Source organism: Theropithecus gelada, chromosome 3, assembly GCF_003255815.1.
Source record: "Theropithecus gelada isolate Dixy chromosome 3, Tgel_1.0, whole genome shotgun sequence".
Taxonomy (NCBI): domain Eukaryota; kingdom Metazoa; phylum Chordata; class Mammalia; order Primates; family Cercopithecidae; genus Theropithecus; species Theropithecus gelada.
Window position 1 is genome coordinate 13,288,272 of NC_037670.1, and position 21,525 is coordinate 13,309,796.

General features: G+C 41.6%; 1 protein-coding gene and 1 long non-coding RNA gene across 2 annotated transcripts in view; both read left to right on the forward strand.

Moving 5' to 3' along the window:
• Window positions 1-4,948, forward strand: part of LOC112621494 — a 6,853-nt gene extending 1,905 nt beyond the window's left edge. The window contains exons 2-3 of the long non-coding RNA XR_003118739.1: window positions 1,384-1,389; window positions 3,876-4,948. This is a non-coding gene — a long non-coding RNA (uncharacterized LOC112621494). The remainder of the gene's footprint in view (window positions 1-1,383; window positions 1,390-3,875) is intronic.
• The window catches only part of TRIM4 (tripartite motif containing 4), a 32,406-nt gene extending 23,021 nt beyond the window's left edge, over window positions 1-9,385 (forward strand). The window contains 1 exon segment of the mRNA XM_025380955.1: window positions 7,514-9,385. Within this exon segment, the coding sequence (XP_025236740.1) occupies window positions 7,514-8,097 (584 nt within the window). The 3' untranslated portion in view covers window positions 8,098-9,385.
• The last annotated feature ends 12,140 nt before the right edge of the window (window positions 9,386-21,525 follow it).

Below are 21,525 nucleotides of genomic sequence, written 5' to 3' on the forward strand. Positions count from 1 at the left end.
AAAAAAAAAAAAAAAAAAAAAAAGGCACCTGGCTCATGCCTGTAATCGCAGCCCTTTGGGAGGGCGAGGTGAGCAGATCATTTGAGGTCAGGAGTTGGAGACCAGCCTGACCAACATAGTGAAACCCCGTCTCTACTAAAAATACAAAAAAAAAAAAAAAAAATTAGCCAGGCACGGTGGCGCATGCCTGTAATTCCAGCTACTTAGGAAGCTGAGGCAGGAGAATCTCTTTAACCTGAGAGGCAGAGGTTGCTGTGAGCTGAGATCACGCCACTGCATTACAGCCTGCACGACAGAGTGAAACTCTGTCTCAAAAAAAACCAACAAACAAAAAACTTAAAAAAAGAAGACACCTGAACTCATATGTTTCTCACAGCACTGTTTACTATAGCAAAGTCATGGAATCAATCTAGGTGCCCATCAACGGTGGACTGAATAAAGAAAATGTGGTACATATATACCATTAAATACCATGCAGCCATAAAAAAGAAGAAGAATATCCTTTGCAGCAACATGGATGGAGTTGAAGGCCATTATCCTAAGTGATCTAATGCAAGAATAGAAAACAAAATACTGCATGTCCTCACTTCTAAGTGGGAGCTAAACAATGAATACATGTAAATGTAAAGAAAAACAGACACTGGGGATCATTAGATGGGGAGGGAGTGGGATGTGGGCTGAAGAGCCACCTGTTGGGCACTATCTTTACTGCCTGAGTGATGGGATAGTTGGGACCCCAAGCCTCAGCATCACACAATTTACCCATGTAACCAACCTGCACATGTACTCTTTAATCTATTATAAAAGTTGAAAGTTTTAAAAATTCAGGCTTTAGATGCTGTCTGTAATGATCAGGGAGGTTGTACAATAAAAAGTCCTCCCCCACAAAGGAAAACATATTAAAAGTTACAGTGGCTTATGCCTATAATCCCACACTTTAGGAGGCTGAGGTAGGAGGATGGCTTGAGGCCAGGAGTTCCAGACCAGCCTGGGCAACATAGTGAGACCCTGTCTCTGTTTTAATCAAAAAAAGAAAAAAGTTTCTCGAGTATCATTTAAGAATATTCTGTGGGCTGGAAGCAGTGGCCCATGCCTGTAATCCTAGCACTTTGGGAGGCCAAGGTAGGGGGATCACTCGAGCTCAGGAGTTCAAGACCAGCCTGGGCAACACAGTGAAACCCGGTCTGTACTAAAAATACAAAAAATTAGCTGAGTGTGGTGGCGGGTACCTGTAATCCCAGCTACTTGGGAGGCTGAGGCAGGAGAATTGCTTGAACCTGGGAGGCAGAGGTTGCAGTGAGCCAAGATCGTGCCACTACACTCCAGCCTGGGTGACAGAGCAAGACTCTGTCTTTTTTTTTTTTTTTTTTAATAGAGTTGGAGATCTCAGTATGTTGCCTAGGCTGGTCTTGAACTCCTAGAAACAAGGGATCCTCCTTTCTCAGTCTTCCAAAATGTTGGGATTAAAGGCATGAGCCACCAAGTTTGGCCAAGAATCTCTAAATCTTTAAAGAAAAAAACAAGTAACAGAATATCGTATTGAGGCATGAAGTTTCAAGACACATAAGACCCTACTCCCATCCCAGTGTACGCATGTGTGTGGGCATGGAGAATGTGCAAATTGGCTTAGAGGTAAGAGTGTTTTGGAATCAGCACTTGAGAAGGTAGTGAAAACGGTTTTTGTTATATTTAGAATGTGGTCTGTAGGTATTTAAATTTTTCTTGAATTGATTCTTACGCAAAAAAGCCTCCTTTGCATGGAGGCTCTGTTTATTGTGATTAATTATAGTACTCCAGCAAGGGGAACTTGTTTCTCTTTCTACAGAGACTGCTCTGGGACATAAGTTATGTCCCTTGGGGTGAAGTATTTCACAAGTAAATATCTTACATATTTGAGAAATCTTCCATTACAAGGCTTAAGTTTAATCCTCGTAGGGCCTTCAATTTTCTTAGTTAAGTGATGGCAAGAAGATAGAGGCAGCTAAAAGGAAATGAAGAGAGAAGGCAAATAATAAAAGAGAAGGTCTGAAAGAAAAGTGGCAGAGATTGAGGGCCTTCTACTGGACCTGGAAATTGAAGTAAGGGTTCTCTTCCACAGTCAGCTCCTAGTGTATCTGATGCTACTCTGTTTGCACAGTGAGTTGTCTTCCTGGAAGGCACGGTAGCCTGAGGTTCCAAGGCTGGGGCTGAGTAACCTGGGATTCAGTAACAGAGGAGACTTGCAAGCACAATTTATTTATTTATTTATTTATTTTTGAGATGGAGTCTGGCTGTGTCTCCCAGGCTGGAGTGCAGTGGCCGGATCTCGGCTCACTGCAAGCTCCGCCTCCCGGGTTTACGCCATTCTCCTGCCTCAGCCTCCCGAGTAGCTGGGACTACAGGCGCCCGCCGCCTCGCCCGGCTAGTTTTTTGTATTTTTTAGTAGAGACGGGGTTTCACCGTGTTCGCCAGGATGGTCTCGATCTCCTGATCTCGTGATCCGCCCGTCTCGGCCTCCCAAAGTGCTGAGATTACAGGCGTGAGCCACCGCGCCCGGCCGCAAGCACAATTTAATAGCCTTACACTGGTGCTCACCTGTGCTTTACAATCTGCTATTTGGTGGGGTCAAGGGTGGGAAGAGGTGAATGGCACCACTGATCCAAAAACTAGTGTGCATAGTTGAGGAATTTGAAGCTCTGAGTTTAAGTTGAATTGCTATGGAGCTAGGATATGGTTGAGCCAATCTTCATAATCATAGCTTAATCCATTGTTTTTTTTCTGATTATCAACAGTATATGCCGTCTCCTCCATAAAGGTTTTTCTAATCTCCCAGGGAAAGGGGTTCTTGTCCTCTTCTGAACTCAAAACAATATTACTTTTGCCTTTCTTCCAGCATGCATCTCTTCATGCCCTCTATTTTTACATATTTGTATATGCTCAATAAACGGTGCTTTCCTGTGAGGGTAGAAACCATATCATACCTCTTTTGCATCATACACACTACTTTACATATATTAGGTCTTTAACACATCTGTTGACTAAATAGATACCTTTAACAAAATAGTTCCCATAGATTAATTTGGGACTATTCCTTTGATTTCATAGGACTACAAGGGATCTACCTTATATTTACTGAATCCAAACCCCATGACTTAAAATGCGGGAATAAGACACTGGCAGTTAGATCACTACTATGGCGGGGAGTCTTTTTCCTAGGCCAGCCCATCCCACTGTATCAATTTGCAGTCTTTCATATTAGGCAAGCCTATCCTGTTCTTAAGGAAAATCGAGGCAAACAACGACAGGAAAGTCTGCTTGAAGTCAGGCATTTGTAAAGTGTAAGTTAGTATAATTTACCTGATGCTTTTTTACAGGGTTAGACAACTAACCCCCTTATGGTTACCTAACATGTGTATGGTAAAGTTAACTCGTAACAAACAATAAAGAGAGGAAGAGTAATAGATCTATTTTATTATTTTATTTTATTTTATTTTTTGAGATGGAGTTTTGCTCTTTGCCCAGGCTAGAGTACAGTGGCACAATCTTGGCTTACAGCAACCTCTGTGAGAATAATAGTTTTTGTTTTTTTTGTTTTTTTTTTTTTTTGAGACGGAGTCTTGCTCTGTCGCCCAGGCTGGAGTACAGTGGCCGGACCTCAGCTCACTGCAAGCTCCGCCTCCCGGGCTCACGCCATTCTCCTGGCTCAGCCTCCCAAGTAGCTGGGACTACAGGCGCCCGCCACCTCGCCCAGCTAGTTTTTTTTTGTATTTTTTAGTAGAGACGGGGTTTCACCGGGTTAGCCAGGATGGTCTCGATCTCCTGACCTTGTGATCCGCCCGTCTCGGCCTCCCAAAGAGCTGGGATTACAGGCTTGAGCCACCGCGCCCGGCCACAAGTCTTATACTGATAATCACATTAACTATAAATGGTCTGAATGCTCTAATCAAAAGGCAGAAGTTGGTTGGATTGGCTAAAAAAAAAAAAGCAAGACCCAACTGTATACTGGAAAAGAAACACATTAAATATGAAGAACTATGTATGTTTAAAGCAAAAGAATGGAAAAAGATATGTTAATAGATCTGGAGTGGGTATATTAGTGTCAAAGATTTCTGAGCAAAGGATATTACCAGAGATAAAGAATGTTATATCCTAATGATAAAGGGGTCAGTTTGTCAAGAGGATGTAAGTTCTAAACATTTATGCACTTAACAGTGCTTCAACTATATTAAGCAAAAACTAATAGAGTTGCAAGGGGAAATAGACAAATTCACAATTACTTTTGAAGTTTTCAATAACTTCTTTAAGTAATTTTTAGAGTAGGCAGTAAATCAACAGGGATATAGTAGACTTGAATAACATTATCAATCAACTTGATCCCATTATTTATAGAACAGTCTACCCAATAGATATGTACTACATATTTTTTTCAGTGTACATGAAACATTTTCCAAGATAGACTAAACTGGCTGTAAAGCAAGTGTCAAATTCAAAGGATTCAATTCATACAGAGTATGTTCTCTGATCACAATGGAATTGATAGAAATCGGTATCAAAATATCCTTGGAACCCCCCCCCCCAAATGTCAAGAATCTAAATAATAGACTTTTTAGTAATCCTTGAATTAAAGAAGAAATCAAAAGGCAAATTAGGAAGTCGTTTGAATGGAATGAAAAGGAAAAGACCACATACCAGAATTTGTGGGATGCAGCTAAAGCAATACTTAAAAAAAGTGTATAGTGCTATATTGGAAAGAAGAAACTTCTCAAATCAGTGACCTCAGCTTCCACCTTAAACACTAGAGAAAGAGGAACAAGTAAAGCCCAAAGTAAACAGAAGAATGGAAATAATAAAAAATCAGAGCAGAAGTCATTGCAGTAAAATACAGAAAGCCAACAGAAACCAATGAAACCAAAAGCTGGTCCTTTGAGAATTTCAGTAAAATTGATATACCTTTAATCAAAGTGATCAGAAAAAAAGAAAACACATTTATGTCAGAAAAGAAAAATGTGACATCGTTACAGATTCTACAGATATTAAAAAGATAATAGAATATTAGGAGCAACTTTTGCCAATAAACTTGACAACGCAGATGAAATGGATGAAGTCCTTAAAAGACACAAATTACAAAAGCTGACTCATGAAGACAGAGATAACTGGAATAATCTTATTTCTATGAAAGAAATTGCTGTTAGAAACCTTCCAAATGGTGTTTGTTTTTCCTTTTCTTTCTCTCTCTCGCCTTCTTTCTTTCTTTTTTCTTTGTTTTTGACAGTCTTGCTCTGTCACCCAGGCTGGGGTACAGTGGTGCAGTGGTGCAGTCTCAGCTTACTGCAACCTCCACCTCCCAGGTTCAAGCGATTCTGTTGCCTCAGCCTCCTGAGTAGCTGGGACTACAGGTGCATGCTATCATGCCTGGCTAATTTTTGTATTTTTTTTTTTTTTTAGTAGAGATGGGACTTCACCATGTTGGTCAGGCTGGTCTTGAACTCCTGACCTCATAATCTGCTGCCTTGGCCTCCCAAAGCATTGGGATTATAGGCGTGAGCCACCGCGCCTGGCCCCCAGATGGCTTTCTTGGTGAAACATTTCACCAAATATTTAAGAAATAAATGCCAGTTCTTCAAGAACTCTTACTGAAAACTGACGAAGAGGGAATATTTCCCAATTCTTTCTGTGAGGCCTGTATTACCGTGATGCCTAAATCTGACAAAGACGTTACAAGAGAAAAGAATTATAGATCAATGTTTCTCATGAACATAGATACCTAAATTCTTTTTTTTTTTTTTTTTTTTTTTTTTTTTTCGAGACGGAGTCTCGCTCTGTAGCCCAGGCTGGAGTGCAGTGGCCGGATCTCAGCTCACTGCAAGCTCCGCCTCCCGGGTTCACGCCATTCTCCTGCCTCAGCCTCCCGAGTAGCTGGGACTACAGGCGCCCGCCACTTCGCCCGGCTAGTTTTTTGTATTTCTTAGTAGAGACGGGGTTTCACCGTGTTAGCCAGGATGGTCTCGATCTCCTGACCTCGTGATCCGCCCGTCTCGGCCTCCCAAAGTGCTGGGATTACAGGCTTGAGCCACCGCGCCCGGCCGATACCTAAATTCTAAGAAAACTTTAGCAAATTGAATCCAACAATATATTAAAAGGATAATATGTATTAATCACAACGAATTTATATATCCTTTGGTATACAAAAAGGATAATGTATAATAATCACAATATATGAGATTTATCCCAGAAAAGCGTAGTTGGTTTAATATTTGAAAATTGATGTAATTTATATCATTAAAGTAAAAAAAAAAAAAAAAAAAAAAGGAAAACCATGTGATTGTCTCAGTTGAAGCAGGAAAAGCATTTGTCAAACTCTAGCATACATTCCTGATTTTTAAAAAAAGTCCTCAAACTCAAGAGACATGGAGAGTCGGAGGGAAGGGAATTTGGAGGCAGGGAGGCCAGGGAGGACGTTGTTAACACATTGAGTGATGCTGGAGATTGGAGTAAAAGCAGTGGCAATGGGAGTGGAGGGGAGGAAAAGAACCTAAGTGACAAATTTCAAAGGTAGAATTGATAGGACTTGGTGACTGACTAGCTGTTGAGGGTTAGAGGAAAAGGAGTTGCAAATAAAGATTTCACAGCATGGTGTTCAGGTGGAGGTGACTCTGACACCTTAGAGAACGTAGAAGGCAAGATATCTGCATGTGAAGTGGATTAGTCCCGAGATTATAGAAGGGGGAGTAAGTAAGATAATTAGCTCAGTTTTGAATGATTGGGGAGATTTGTAGAGATGTCCCATAAACAACTGGAACCCCTGAAGAGACCTCGATTTTCTGTCCTATGTGACACCTGTGTGTATCTAGCCAAAGAACCAGCTAGTCAGCAGCTTTGGTTCTAGTTTTGATTCAACATGTGAGAATTTGTTAATATCTCTCCAAATTTTAGGCTGATTTTGAAAACTTGGATCATGAAATAATTAGATCCCCAGGTTCTAGAGGTTAGTTTTTTTTTTTTTTTTTTTTTTAGATAGATTCTTGCTCTGTCACCCAGGCTGGAGTACAGTGGCATGATCTCAGCTCACTGCAACCTCCGCCTCCTGGGTTCAAGTGAGTCTCCTGCCTCAGCCTCCCGAGTAGCTGGGATTACAGGTGCCCACCATCACACCGGGCCAGTTTTTTTTTTTTTTTTTTGATATTTTCAATAGAGACAGGGTTTCGCCATGTTGGCCAGGCTGATCTCAAACTCATGACCTCAAGGAATCTCCCCGCCTCAGCCTCCCAAAGTGCTGGGATTACAAACATGAGTCACTGCGCCCGGCCTAGGGCTTAGTCTTTTAGAGCAGAAGGGAAATGAGGACTTCAGGTTGCTAAAGGCCATGCTGTGGCCTGCTAGGCCTGGCTGAGGATCCGTTGGGCAGCAGTGAGGAGTCATGAGTGCTTGTTAGGAGGAGCAAGATGAAACTGATGCTGGAAGAGATGGGCATTTCTGGGGAAGGGTTGATGATAAGCTGCTGCGCTACTTATCTCAGCTCTCATTTTCCCCACAGTGGCTGTAAACCTAGCTGAAGACACAGCTCATCCCAAACTCGTCTTCTCCCAGGAAGGGAGATACGTGAAAAATACAGCATCAGCCAGTTCTTGGCCAGTGTTTTCTACAGCATGGAACTACTTCGCTGGATGGAGAAATCCTCAGAAGACCGCTTATGTAGAGAGATTTCAGCACTTACCCTGTGTTCTGGGAAAAAACGTTTTCACCTCAGGGAAACATTACTGGGAAGTTGAGAGAAGAGATAGTCTGGAGGTTGCCGTTGGGGTGTGTCGGGAGGATGTCATGGGAATTACTGATCGTTCAACAATGTCCCCAGATGTGGGCATCTGGGCAATTTATTGGAGTGCTGCTGGCTATTGGCCCTTGACAGGCTTCCCTGGAACTCCCACCCAGCAAGAGCCAGCTCTCCACCGAGTGGGGGTTTACCTGGATCGTGGGACTGGGAATGTCTCCTTCTACAGCGCTGTGGACGGAGTGCACCTGCACACCTTTGCTTGTTCTTCTGTCTCACGCCTCCGGCCATTTTTTTGGTTGAGTCCATTAGCATCTTTAGTCATTCCACCAGTGACTGACAGGAAATGAGGCTTTTCTTCCCCTGACCAAAACTCCTTCCCTGTAGTCCAGCTCAGGGACACACATCCCCGGGCCCTCTTCTGCCCTTCATGTCTCTATCCTGGATCGTCCATCTTCTGGGTCTCCCTAATGGAACCATTTGGTATCTGCCCTTTGTGTGCTTCACAAGAGGCAGTCCCGTGGGAGGTGGTTCTGGCCAATGGAGATGGGACAGGAAATTTTCCAAGGTGCTTTTGGGAAATCTTTTTGTAGGTTTTAAAGAGATGTGCGGGGAAGACATATGGATGTTAGCAGCCATATTGGAACTCAGAACACAGGAATGGTGGAAAGGTAGAAGAAACATAGTTTTTGTTGCCATTGTGAAATTGTTGAAATTTCCTTAATCCTGAGCTTCTTATATGAGATAATTATGCCCTTATTGTCTAAGACAATTTTAGTTGTATTTGGTTACTTGCAGCCTGAAGTACCCTAACTGGCACTAAAGGGACATAGTGTGAACATCCCACAGTATAGGCTTATGTCATGTTTGTGAAATTTGACAAAGGCATAGAATCTTTTTCTATCCAGTCAGGCATTGCCTGTTCTTTCCAGTAAGTACTGATTCCCCCGCTTTTCTGTCTTAGAAAATTGTGGGAATCCCCCCTCACTCTGCCCATGTTGCATTCTCTCTCTTCCCAACCATGTCTCTGCCCTCAGCTATTAACTGTACTATGTATTTGTCAAGTTCCTATATTGTATGTACAGGGTTATTCATGTCATCATGAGAATGTTGGAACGCTTGTTAAGTACTTACCTTTTGCTAGCCTCTTCATATGCTGTTGCATATGATTCTCATCACAACTCAGTGAGATGGAAAGTAAAATCCTATTTGTACAAATGAGAAAACCGAACTCTTTAGAGTAACTAGCTCAGTATTGGCTAACTGGTAAATGGCAGTGTTGGGACTAAAATCCAGATTTGTCTGAGATGAAAGCCCATGCTCTTATCTACTCTCCGTTTATTCGGAAGCATTTATTGGATGTTGATCTTTGTTTCAGGTTTTGATTTTGTTACATGTTTTTTATACTGTGTGTATTTTCCTCACTCTACCCTTCTGCTCTAGATTGTCTGGACTCAGGAGATTGTAGCAGTTACTGGATAGTTATTTTTAAGATAATGTTTGCTTTTCTCTGTTCATATAAGTCATGTGTACTTACTGTAGAAAGTTTGTAAGATACAAAAAGTATAAAAATTAAAGTTATGCACTACTAACATTTTATTTTCTCCCAGATTTTCAATAAAGACTTTCAGGCAGTGATTTAACAAGGATTTTATTTTAACTTATATTTTAGTTTAAGGGGAACACGTGCAGGTTTGTTCTGTAGATCAATTGCATGTCACAGGGGTTTGGTGTACATATTATTTCCTTACCCAGCTAATAAGCATAGTACCCAATAGGTACTTTTTTGATACCCTACCCTCCTCCACCCTCTACCCTCAAGTAGTCCCTGGTGTCTATTGTTCCCTTTTTTGTGTCCATGGGTACTCAATGTTTAGCTCCCCTTATAAGTGAGAACATGTGATGTTTGGTTTTCTGTTCATGTGTTGGTTTGCTTAGGATAATGGCCTCCAACTCCATCCGTGTTGCTGCAAAGACATGATCTCATTCTTTTTTTATGACTGCATAGTATTCCGTGGTATAGATGTACTACATTTTCTTTATCCAGTCTATCGTTGATGCGCATTTAGGTTGATTCCATGTCTTTGCTAGTGTGAATAGTGCTTCAGTGAATGTATCCACGCATATGTCTCTGTGGTTGAATAATGTCTTCGGGTATTGGGTGTATACAGAATAATGGGATTGCTGGGTTGAATGGCAGTAGTGAGGATTCTTAAACAACTTCCAGTATCTTCCCTAACTCTTCCTCCCCTCCTCCTCTTCTTACACATCAGCCATCTTGGCTTGTCTTCCTGTTCAGCCTGAGCAGCCCCCTCGTTCAACAGTTTCTACTGAGTTCTCAACTTCCCAGGATATTTGCTGTTATAGGTTGAATTATGTTCCCCAAAAAGATACGTCAAAGAGCTGCCTGTGAATATGACCTTATTTGGAAATAGGATATTTGCAGATGTAAGCAAGATAAGGTCATTTGGATGGGCTCTAATCCAATATGACTGGTGTCCTTATAAAAAGAAGGAAATGTATGCATATGTTCACACACTCATGCCCACACACACACAGAAAAATGCCAGATGGAAACAACGTGAAAGAGGCTCTGGAAGATGGAGGCAGAGATTGGACTGGAGTTACGCTGTCACAAGCCAAGGAACCTGGGGCTACCAGAAGCTGGGGGAGGCCAGGAAGAACCTTCCCCTAGAAACTCTGAAGGGAGCATGGCCCCATCAACACCTTGGTTTCTGATTTCTAGCTGCAACAACTAAGGTTAGACAATAAATTTCCATTGTTTTAAGCCACCAAGTTTGTTATGGCCACCTTAGGAAATGGTGACTATGCTTGCCCATCAGGACGTCCTTCAATGCCTGCCTTACTAATAGCTAATCCTTTGGAAACTCATCAGTACCTTCCCTCCTCTCTTCCTTCTGGTTATTGAAAGGTTGATTCTACTACAAGTCCTTGCTCTCTGCCTTCAAGTGGGCCCTTTGAGCTGCATGGTAAACTTTTTTATCACTCGACTTGTTTTTACATCTGGTGGCAATGATTCCAAACTTTTCCTTTTAAGCCTTCATGAGTCCCCCTTCATACAATTGCAAAGAACTTGCATCTTCAGCAGAGAAAAAAAAAATTCTTTTCCTCTGCCTCTCTTTTTCTTCACAGTTCTTTGTCTCTGTGCTTGAGTCTTGATATTGACCCCTCTGGTCTCATCAGGTATGGGGTGGGACCTAGGTGTTCATTTTTATTTAAAAAGCCGACCAAAAAAAAAAAAAAAAAAAAAGCAAAACCCCACCCATAAACTCTTTCCATGCTTCTTGATATACAAACAGGATTGAAAATAAACTGTCAGTTGTAAACTAAAAATCCTAAGCCTCCCGTCTAACTGAATGAACCCCCTCCTGGCTAAGGGGACTCCAGAGAAACCTGAACAACAAATTTCTGGCCATGATTGGCTGAGAAGTTAGACATGCCTCAGGTGCATTTCCTCCCTTTTGGAGTTTAGACACAACAACTGCCCAGTCTTAAGAGTGAAATAGAGACAACAGGATTAACAAAATGGGCTCTGTGACGATAAGATACCAAATCGTAAGTAAGACCAAAGGCCATGACAGACCTTAAGTCACACACCCTTACAGGTCAATCTAATGCAGTGAATTAGCTAACAGACCTCCTATCCTTCAGGGATGTCCTAGAAAGGTGCTGTAGCGCTGCGGTTGTCCACTTTGCGGTGGTGCCTGCGTATCGTGAAGATCTGTCTGCAAGCTGAGGAGCGAGGAAGCCAGTCCAAGTCCCGAAGCTGAAGAACTTGGAGTCTGATGTTTGAGATGATGATTCAGCACAGGAGAAGGATGTAGACTGGGAGGCTAAGCCAATTTAGCCTTTTCACATTTTTCTGCCTGCTTTGTGTCTTGGCCGCACTGGAAGCTGATTAGATGGTGCCCACCTACATTAAGGGTGGGTCTGCCTTTCCCAGCTCACTGGCTCAAATGTTAATCTCCTTTCACAACACCCTTACAGACACAGCCAGGATCAATACTTTGCATCCTTCAATCAAGTTGACACTCAGTATTAACCATCACAATACCCATATATACAAACACTTCTAGAATTATTTCTGTGTCTACCCATCTATATTTATATTAAGCGAAGCATGAATTAATACTGATGTCTCCAACTCTAATCCAGCTCCATGAGATTCATTCTAGCCTTCCCTCCTTTCTTATCATCTGTAATTTTCTTCTCTGATAGAAACCTGGCTCTCATCATCTACCCATCATACACGCGAAGCAGATTCAGAATTGTTAACCTGTATCCCAGTGAGAAATTTATCAACTGGAGTATAGTATTTGTGTACAATTCCTTTTATTTTTCACCTTATGTTTTCCTATTAAAACAGCATTTTCCAAAGTTGTTCAGCTTCTTCCCCTACCACTCCGTTCTTCAGTGAGATTGTGTAGTAGATTTGTAATATAGATTCTTCCTCACAGTCTGCATTTCATCCTGGAATTCTTCCAACATCCTGTTTAATTTTTAAAATTTTGTGTATATCGAAGTTCACTCCTTGTTGATGCATGGTTCTATGGGTTTTGACAAATGCATGAGTTATGTATTTATCACTCCAGTACCAAATAGAATAGTTTCATCATCCTATCATTACCCTGTGTATCCCCTTTGTAGTCATCCACCTGCCTTCCCAACTCCCAGGTGGGAGGGTAGGTGGATGACTCCCAATATATTCTGCATATATTGATATAATCATATGGTTTTTGTTTTTGGTTCTGTTTATGTGATGAATTACACTCACTGATTTGCATATGTTGAACTAACCTTGCATCCTAGGGGTAAAGCCTACTTGAGAGTGGTGGATTACCTTTTTGATGTGCTGCTGGATTAGGTTTGCTAGCATTTTGTTTGTTTGTTTGTTTTTTGAGACAGAGTTTTGCTCTTGTTGCCCAGGCTGGAGTGCAATGGCGTGATCTTGGCTCACTGCAACCTCTGCCTCTTGGGTTCGAGTGATTCTCCTGACTCAGGCTCCCGAGTAGTTGGGATTACAGGCACCCGCCATTACACCCAGCTAATTTTTGTATTTTTAGTAGAGATGGGGTTTCATCATGTTGGTCAGGCTAGTCTAAAACTCCTGACCTCACGTGATCTGCCCGCCTCAGCCTCCCAAAGTATTGGGATTACAGGCGTGAGCCACCACGCCCAGCCAAGCATTTTGTTGAGAATTTTTCCATCTATGTTTTTTTAAGGATATTGACCTGAAGTTTTCTTTTTTTGTTGTGTCTCTGCCATGTTTTTGTATCAGGATGATCCTGACCTCATAGAATGAGATAGGGAGGAGTCCCTCCGCTTCAGTTTTTTAGATAGTTTCAACAGGAATGACACTAGCTCTTCTTTATACATCTGGTAGAATTCAGCTGTGACTCCTTCTAATCCTGGGCTTTATCTGGTTGATAGGCTTTTTATTACTAATTCAATTTTGGAACTTGTTATTGGTATGTTCAGATTTTTAATTAATTTCTGGTTCATGGTGGGAGATTATATGTTTCCAGGAATTTAGCCACTTTTAGTAGGTTTTCTAGCTTGTGTGCATGGAGGTGTTTGTTATGCTCTGAGGTTTGTTTGTTTGTTTGTTTTTTTTAATAATTCTATTGGGTCAGCAGTGATGTCCCCTTGTCATTTCTGATTGTGTTTATTTGGATCTTCTCTCTTTTTCTTTATTAGTCTATCTAGTGGTCTATCAATCTTACTTATTCTTTCAAATATCAACTTCTGGTTTCATTGATATTTTGTATGGTTTTTTTGCACCTGAATTTCATTTAGTTCAGCTCTGATTTTGGTTATTTCTTGTCTCTTGCTGGCTTTGGGTTTGGTTTGCTCTTGTTTTTCTAGTTCCTCAAGGTGTGATATTAGGTTGTTAATTTGAGATTCTAGCTTTCTAATGTGGTCATTAGTGCTATGAACTTTCCACTTAATACCGCTTTGGCCATGTCCCAGAGATTTTGGTATATTATATCTTTGTTCTCACTAGTTTGAAAGAATTTCTTGATTTCTGCCTTAATTTCATTGTTTACCTAGAAGTCATTCAGTAGCAGGTTGTTTAATTTCCATGTAATTGTTTAGTTTTGAGTGCTGTTCTTATTGTTTTCTATTTTTATTGTTTTGTGGTCTGAGAGTATGGTTGGTATGGTTTTGGTTTTTTTCAATTTGTGGAGAATTGTTTTATGGCTGATTGGTTGATTTTAGAGTATGTGCCACTGCAGATGATAAGAATGTGTATTATTTTGTTTTTGGAGTGGAGAAAACACAAATAAATGAAAAGACATTCCATGTTAGTGAATTGGAAGAATAATATTGTTAAAATGTTCATATTACCCAAAGCAACCTACAGATTAAATGCAGTCTCTATCAAAATCCTGATGGTATTTATTACAGAAATAGAAAAAAATCCTAGAATTCATATGGAACCACAAAAGGCCTCAAATAGCCAAAGCAATTTTGAGCAAGAAAAACACAGCTAGGGCCATTACAAGTCCTGATTTAATACAATATTTCATAGCTACAATAATCAAAACAGCATGATACCGATATAGGAGTTAAAAAGGAATTATTTAGGCAGTTAGTAAGGGTAAAAGAATTATCAGTGGAATTTCCTTTTAATAAAAAGCAGCCCCCACATAATTTCTTTTCTAACAAAAAGCAGCCTGAAAAATCAAGCTGCAAGCATAGATATACAAGCTGGAAGCTTGCATAGGTGAATACTGGCAGCTGTGCCAATAGAAAAGAGATACTTGGAAGCCAGGTACATCCAACATGGAGGTTTTCTCCTCCCTTCTCTTTGTTGCCACATGTGCAAATGTCATGGTACTGGCCAGGTGGAGACCCCACCTGCATAATAAAAGATTAGGGTGGGATGGCCAGCCTAATCACAGCTATGTAAATGGCACACTGGGTCCAAACAATCCCCTGGGCCCTGTGAAAATCAGACACTGCCTTTCTAAGCCCCTCTATAAAGTCAACTGCATCTCACCCCAAACCTGGAAACCCACTTTGGTTCCCTTCCTTTGCATGAGGAAGCTCTCTCTTCTTTCTTTTGCTATTAAACTTCTGCTGTTAAACCCACTCCTTGTGTGAGTCCTCATATTTGATTTCCTTAGCACAAGACAACGAACCTTGGGTATTTCCCCAGACAAATGACGTCGCTTCAATATTGGCATAAAAACATACATATAGACCAAACAGAACAGAATAGGCAGTGCAGAAATAAACCCGTGCATATACAGTCAGCTTATCTTCAACAAGGGTGCCAAGAATGTACAATAAAGACAAGATAGTCTCTTTTCCATTGTGGCCAACATGATGAAACCCCGTCTCTACTAAAAATACAAAAATTAGCTGGGCTTGGCGGCATGTGCCTGTAATCCCAGCTACTTGGGAGGCTGAGGCAGGAGAATTGCTTGAACCTGGGAGGCGGAGGTTGCAGTGAGCCGAGATCTTGCCATTGCACTCCAGCCTGGCGAAAGAGTGAGACTCCATCTCAAAACAAAACAACAACAACAACAACAACAACAGCAACAACAAAAGTGAAGGAAAAAAAGGATAGTCTCTTTAATAACTGGTTTTGGGAAAACTGGATATCCACATGCAAACAAAGAAATTAAACCCTTATTTTACACCATACACAAAAATCAACATAAAATGAATTAAAGACCTAAATGTAGGACCTGAAACCATAAAACTGGAGGAAAACATAAGAGAAAAGCTTTCTGACATTAGTCTTTATCATGATTTCTTGAGTATGACAACAAAGGAAGGCAACAAAAGCAAAAACGGGCAAGTGGGATGACATCAAACTGAAAAGCTTCTGCACAGTAAAGAAGCAATAAAAAATAAATAAAAAGCCCACCTATTGAATGAGAGAAATTATTTGCAATCTGTATTAGGTTATTCCTCCATTGCTATAAGAAATACCCAAGGCTGGGTAATTTATAAATAAAAGAGGTTTAATTGGCTCATGGTTCTGCAGGCTGTACCGGAAGCATGGTGCTTGTATCCGATGATCTTCTTGGGAGGCCTCAGGGAGCTTTTACTCATGGTAGAAGGCAAAGTGAGAGCAGGAGAAAGCAGGAGTGAGAGAGAGAGAGAGAGAGAGAGTGAGTGGGGGAGAGTGCTACACAATTTTAAACAACCAGCGAATATCAGTGAAGCAAAGCATTTTAGGATTTGAGTTGAGATGGAGAAAAAAAGAAGAGGTCAACATACCCTATAATGGAAAGGAAGAGCAGGGTATGAGAGTGATATGGGAGTGCATAAGAAGGGGAGGTAGGGATATGCCATTTTTTTCTATTCCCTCTGTATCTGAAATCTTTTTTTTTTTTTGGAAATGAGGTTTTACTCTGTCACCCAGGCTGGAGTGCCATGGTGCGATCTCAGCTCACTGCAACCTCCACCTCTTGGGTTCAAGTGATTCTCCTACCTCGGTCTCCTGAGTAGTTTGGACTGTAGATGTGTGCCACCATGCCTGGCTAATTTTTGTATTTTTAGTAGAGTCAGGGTTCTGCCATGTTGGCCAGGCTGGTCTCAAACTTCTGACCTCAAGTAATCCACCCACCTTGGTCTCCCAAAGTGCTGGGATTAAAGGTGTGAGTCACCACACTTTACGTGAAATCTCTTGACATGTTATATTCATGTAGTCTATGAAATTGGAGTACAACCAACAGCTAGGATGGGAACTGCCTGTCTCTATTCCTTGACTTCTTTCCTATGATATGGCACATGGAAAACCCTCAAAAGGGTGCTGTGGGCAAAAGAGACTAGATATTATTACTCAGACTGTCTTCTCAAAAGACTTGCGTGGAAAGGGGTTACAGAAATCTGGGTTCCCAAATGAAAAACAATCAATGGACTCTAAGAATTGTTTATCTCCACAGTTAATTGGCCCCTGAGGAGAATATTCTGTTATCTTCAGGCTCACTCCGCAAAATATCTCATTCTCCTCATCACTTGGAACAAACTCCAAGTAAAGCCCTTTGGGGATGCTTATGTCAGTGCGTACAGCACAGTCTAATTGACATCTTGAGTAATGGTCTCCAGAAGTGATGCAAGATGTGTCTTCTGGGATGGAATCCCTGACGCCATTCTATTTAGTGTCCTCAATTTGCCTCAGCTGGCATAGGTCCTCTGGGTTAGGGGGATGTTTTATTTCTCCCAGATGATGTCCGTTTTTTCTTATGATTGGCTCACATCAGACCAAGAACGTTCTTACTCTAACCCCCATGATTACTATTGAGAAGACATTTATGCAGTCAGAAAGCCAAATTTATATTTTATTAAGGAGGGGAGGAGGTGTAAAGCTAAGAAGAGAGTGCCTTGAGAGATCCAAAACAATGGAAAACCATAACAGATTTTATTTTGACTCTGGGCACATTCACGATTAAACTGGTGTTCAGTTTACCTTCTTAATAAAGTGATATTAATGGAAATTCCTATTGCCCAAGCTCTGATATTGGAAGGGAGGGTTGTCTCAAATATACATATAGAGCCAGAGGAAGCATATGTGTGATTCAAAGGCCCGACTAGTAGAGGCTAAAGAAGTTTAGTTGCTTAATCTGTCCTGATGTGTGTTGATGGAGCTCATGATATGAACACACATGTGTCCCATTAGTCCTGGTGATGTTCTGTCATTAGGGTAGTTAGTGCAAACAACAATGGCTGCATTGGGGCAATTTCTCCTATGCCGTTCCACCAAAATGTAATGTAAATGGAAATTTCCAGGCTTAGGGAAGGAAGTCTGGTGAGCACCTCAGAAAAGGCTTGTTTTGATCACCAGTACCCAACACGTGGGTCAGCGTGGACCTCTCTTGCCCTCTGCATTTCACTTCTATGCTTGTCTTCCTACGAGTCTCTGCAGAGGAAATTCCAGGTAAGGTAATATTAAGGCTTGAGGTATCTAGGAAACTTCATTAGAAACTAGGGCATTGTCAGCTTATCCCTTAAGTCAGAGGATGACATTTGACCAACCCATGAGAAAAGCTTCCTCAGAAGACAGAGAAAAAAAAGTCACTTGAAGGCCACAAATCAGAATGGAAAATTATTAGCAAAGTTGCTGAAGGGAGGAAGAGAGACACGGGTCAGATGGTGAAAAACTTACACCATGGAGATTTGTACAGAAAGATGGACACTAATGTGGAAAGTGATGGAGAAGTATATGAATACTTAAATAAAAGGGAAGTGTGTGGATATCTCTAATGGGTTGAAGTGATCAGAAGGAGCATGGGAGAAGTTGAGCTTTTAGTCCACTAGAAGCTGAGTATGAAACAACAGTGTGAAGTGACAGCCAGAAAGATGATACTGTAGGTTGCCTTAGAAGAGACAGAGTAATAAATGTGACTTTTTTTTTTTTTTCCCCCGGAGGGAGTTTTACTCTTGTTACCCAGGCTGGAGTGCAATGGTGTGATCTTGGCTCACCGCAACCTCTGCCTCCCGGGTTCAAGCGATTCTCCTGCCTCAGCCTCCCGAGTAGCTGGGGTTACAGGCATGTACCACCACGCCTGGCTGATTTTGTATTTTTAGTAGAGATGGGGTTTCTCCATGTTGGTCAGGCTGGTCTCGAACTCCTGACTTCAGGTGATCCACTCGCCTCAGCCTCCCAAAATGCCAGGATTACAGGCGTGAGCCACTCTGCCTGGCCAGATGTGACTCTTTCTGAGTTCTTCACTCTAAAAAGTAAATAGATAATCTGCACTGCATGAAAGTCTAGAAAGACATTTAGGAGAAAAAACACAAAAAGAATAGGGTGGTGGATATTTGAGGGATCAATTAAGGTTACTTTTTTTTTTTTTTTAAATTATACTTTAAGTTCTAGGGTACATGTGCACAATGTGCAGGTTTGTTATATATGTATACATGTGCCGTGTTGATGTGCTGCACCCATTAACTCGTCATTTACGTTAGGTGTGTCTCCTAATGCTATCCCTCCCCCTTCCCCCCACCCCACGACAGGCCCCAGTGTGTAATGTTTGCCACTCTGTGTCCAAGTGTTCTCATTGTTCAATTCTCACCTATGAGTGAGAACATGCGGTGTTTGGGTTTCTGTCCTTGCAATAGTTTGCTCAGAATGATGGTTTCCAGCTTCATCCATGTCCCTACAAAGGACATGAAATCATCCTTTTTTATGGCTGCATAGTATTCCATGGTGTATATGTGCCACATTTTCTTAATCCTGTCTATCATTGATGGATATTTGGGTTGGTTCCAAGTCTTTGCTATTGTGAATAGTGCTGCAATAAACATACGTGTGCCTGTGTCTTTATAGCAGCATGATTTATAATCCTTTTTGTATATACCCGGTAATGGGATGGCTGGTCAAATGGTATTTCTAGTTCTAGATCCTTGAGGAATCGCCACACTGCCTTCCACGGTGGTTGAACTAGTTTACAGTCCCACCAACAGGGTAAAAGTGTTCCTATTTCTCCGCATCCTCTCCAGCATCTTTTTTGTTTTATTTTTTTGAGACGGAGTCTCGCCCTGTCACCCACGCTGGAGTACGGTGACACAACCTTGGCTCACTGCAACCTCCGCCTCCTGGGTTCAAGAAATTCTAATGCCTCAGCCTCCTAAGTAGCTGCAATTACAGGTATGTGCCACCACGCCTGGCTAATTTTTGTGTTTTTAGTAGGGACGGGTTTCACTATGTTGGCCAGGCTGGTCTCAAACTCCTGACCTCAGGTGATCTGCCTGCCTCGGCCTTCCAAAGTGCTGGGATTACAGATGTGAGCCACTGTGCCCAGCCTGAAATTAACAATTATTAATATATCTTATGTTAGATATAGGGGATGACAGAGGAGAAGAAAACAAATATTCAGTACGCACATACACACACACACACACACAAATAAATGCCCATAACTATTACAGTTTTTGTTTCTGCAGCTGCTTACATGGTTTTGGCTGGTATTTATAATGACTTGCTTTCACTACCCATTCCAATTCTCTTTGTCTACAGTTATTCATGATTCTTTGCTTGGTGGGGTAACCCAAACCTTTATTCCTGAAGCATCTGGGCCACTAGCAGTCTTCTCTGAATTGGGTTGTGGTTTTCTATTGGCTTACATCATGGGACATGAGAGTGCACCCTAGAAAATCTGATTGCAGACATAATTCTCCTTATCCTCACCATGTAATAGTAACTGAGTTTCCCATTGAAGTCAGAATCAGTCTCATTAGCCAATAGAGTAACCTTAATTGCCTATCGATTCAGTTCTATGAGAAGCCCCAAGTGGCACGGTGGCAGTCTTAACTATCAGAAAATGGGATTATTGTTGTGACACCTGGTGAAAGAATTTCTCCCTTTGGAACTAAGACCTCTAAAACAGCAGAACCTAAAAGTGAAGGGATAGAAAGCTAAAATTTTGCTGGTGGGTCACAGTTACAGAAACTACAGTGAGAGGACTCGTTCTCGCTTCTACCTGGTGATTTCTGGTTCCATGAATCTTGCTATGGGAGGAACAGCAGGATAAGTTGAATGCAGATTTAGAGTATATTTTGCATCCTGGAGGACATTGCCCCAGCACCAAAAAGTGTTGCCAACCAGACGGTCTTCAAAAGGCCTTCCTTTGGATTCTCCTTTAGTTTTTCTGACTTCTGGGTCAGGTGTGCATTCTTTTTTTTTTTTTTTTTTTTTTTTGAGACGGAGTCTCGCTCTGTCGCCCAGGCTGGAGTGCAGTGGCCGGATCTCTGCTCACTGCAAGCTCCGCCTCCCGGGTTCATGCCATTCTCCTGCCTCAGCCTCCCGAGTAGCTGGGACTACAGGCGCCCGCCACCACGCCTGGCTAAATTTTTTGTATTTTTAGTAGAGATGGGGTTTCACCGTGTTAGCCAGGATGGTCTTGATCTCCTGACCTCGTGATCTGCCCGCCTCGGCCTCCCAAAGTGCTGGATTACAGGCGTGAGCCCCAGCGCCCGGCCAGGTGTGTGCATTCTTAATCGGACCATTAACAAGCGCCCCAGCTTCTGCAGGATATCCACACCACCAATTTCAGAGGCAACAAGAACTGACGTGGGTTTCAGTCTGCCTTTGTGGGGTTACAGCTCATGCTTATGGGTTCCAGCATGCCTTTGATCTGCCACTTTTTATATCCATTTTTTTTCCTGACTACTTGCCCTCTGGACTTAAAGTTCCAGCATCAGACACAAAGGTAACAGCCATGCATAGATGGCCTAACCAGCCATCTTACACAATTGTGTAAGAGAAATCTCTTAGTGTTTTAGCTTTTCTAATAAAATTCTCACTGATAAAATAAACAACCCCCTCAAGCTTTGCCCCAAACTCTGTATGTGTGTGTGTGTGTGTAGAGAGAGAGACAGCTTAAAAATCTGCCTTCACAAATACGATCACTCTGAAATCGCAGAATATCTAGACTCCATTAAGTATCAAACTTCAAGTCTCTTCTCATTAAGAAAGACGTGTGTGTGTGTATGTGTGTGTACGTATGTGTGTTTTGGAAGCATAGGAAGTAAATGGTGAATAAATATACACACACACATACATATACAATCACACATACACACACATATATATCTTTCTTAACGAGAAGAGACTTGAAGTTTGATAATAGAGTCTAGATATTCTGAAATTTCAGAGTGATTATGTTTGTGAAGGCAGATTTTTAAGCTCTCTTTTAAATAAAGGTTATTTCAATAATTAGAGAGGTTGAATAATTAGAAATGGAAACTTTTTTTTTTCACAGGTTCTGTCTTCTATCAAAAGGTGCTTTTCATCGGGT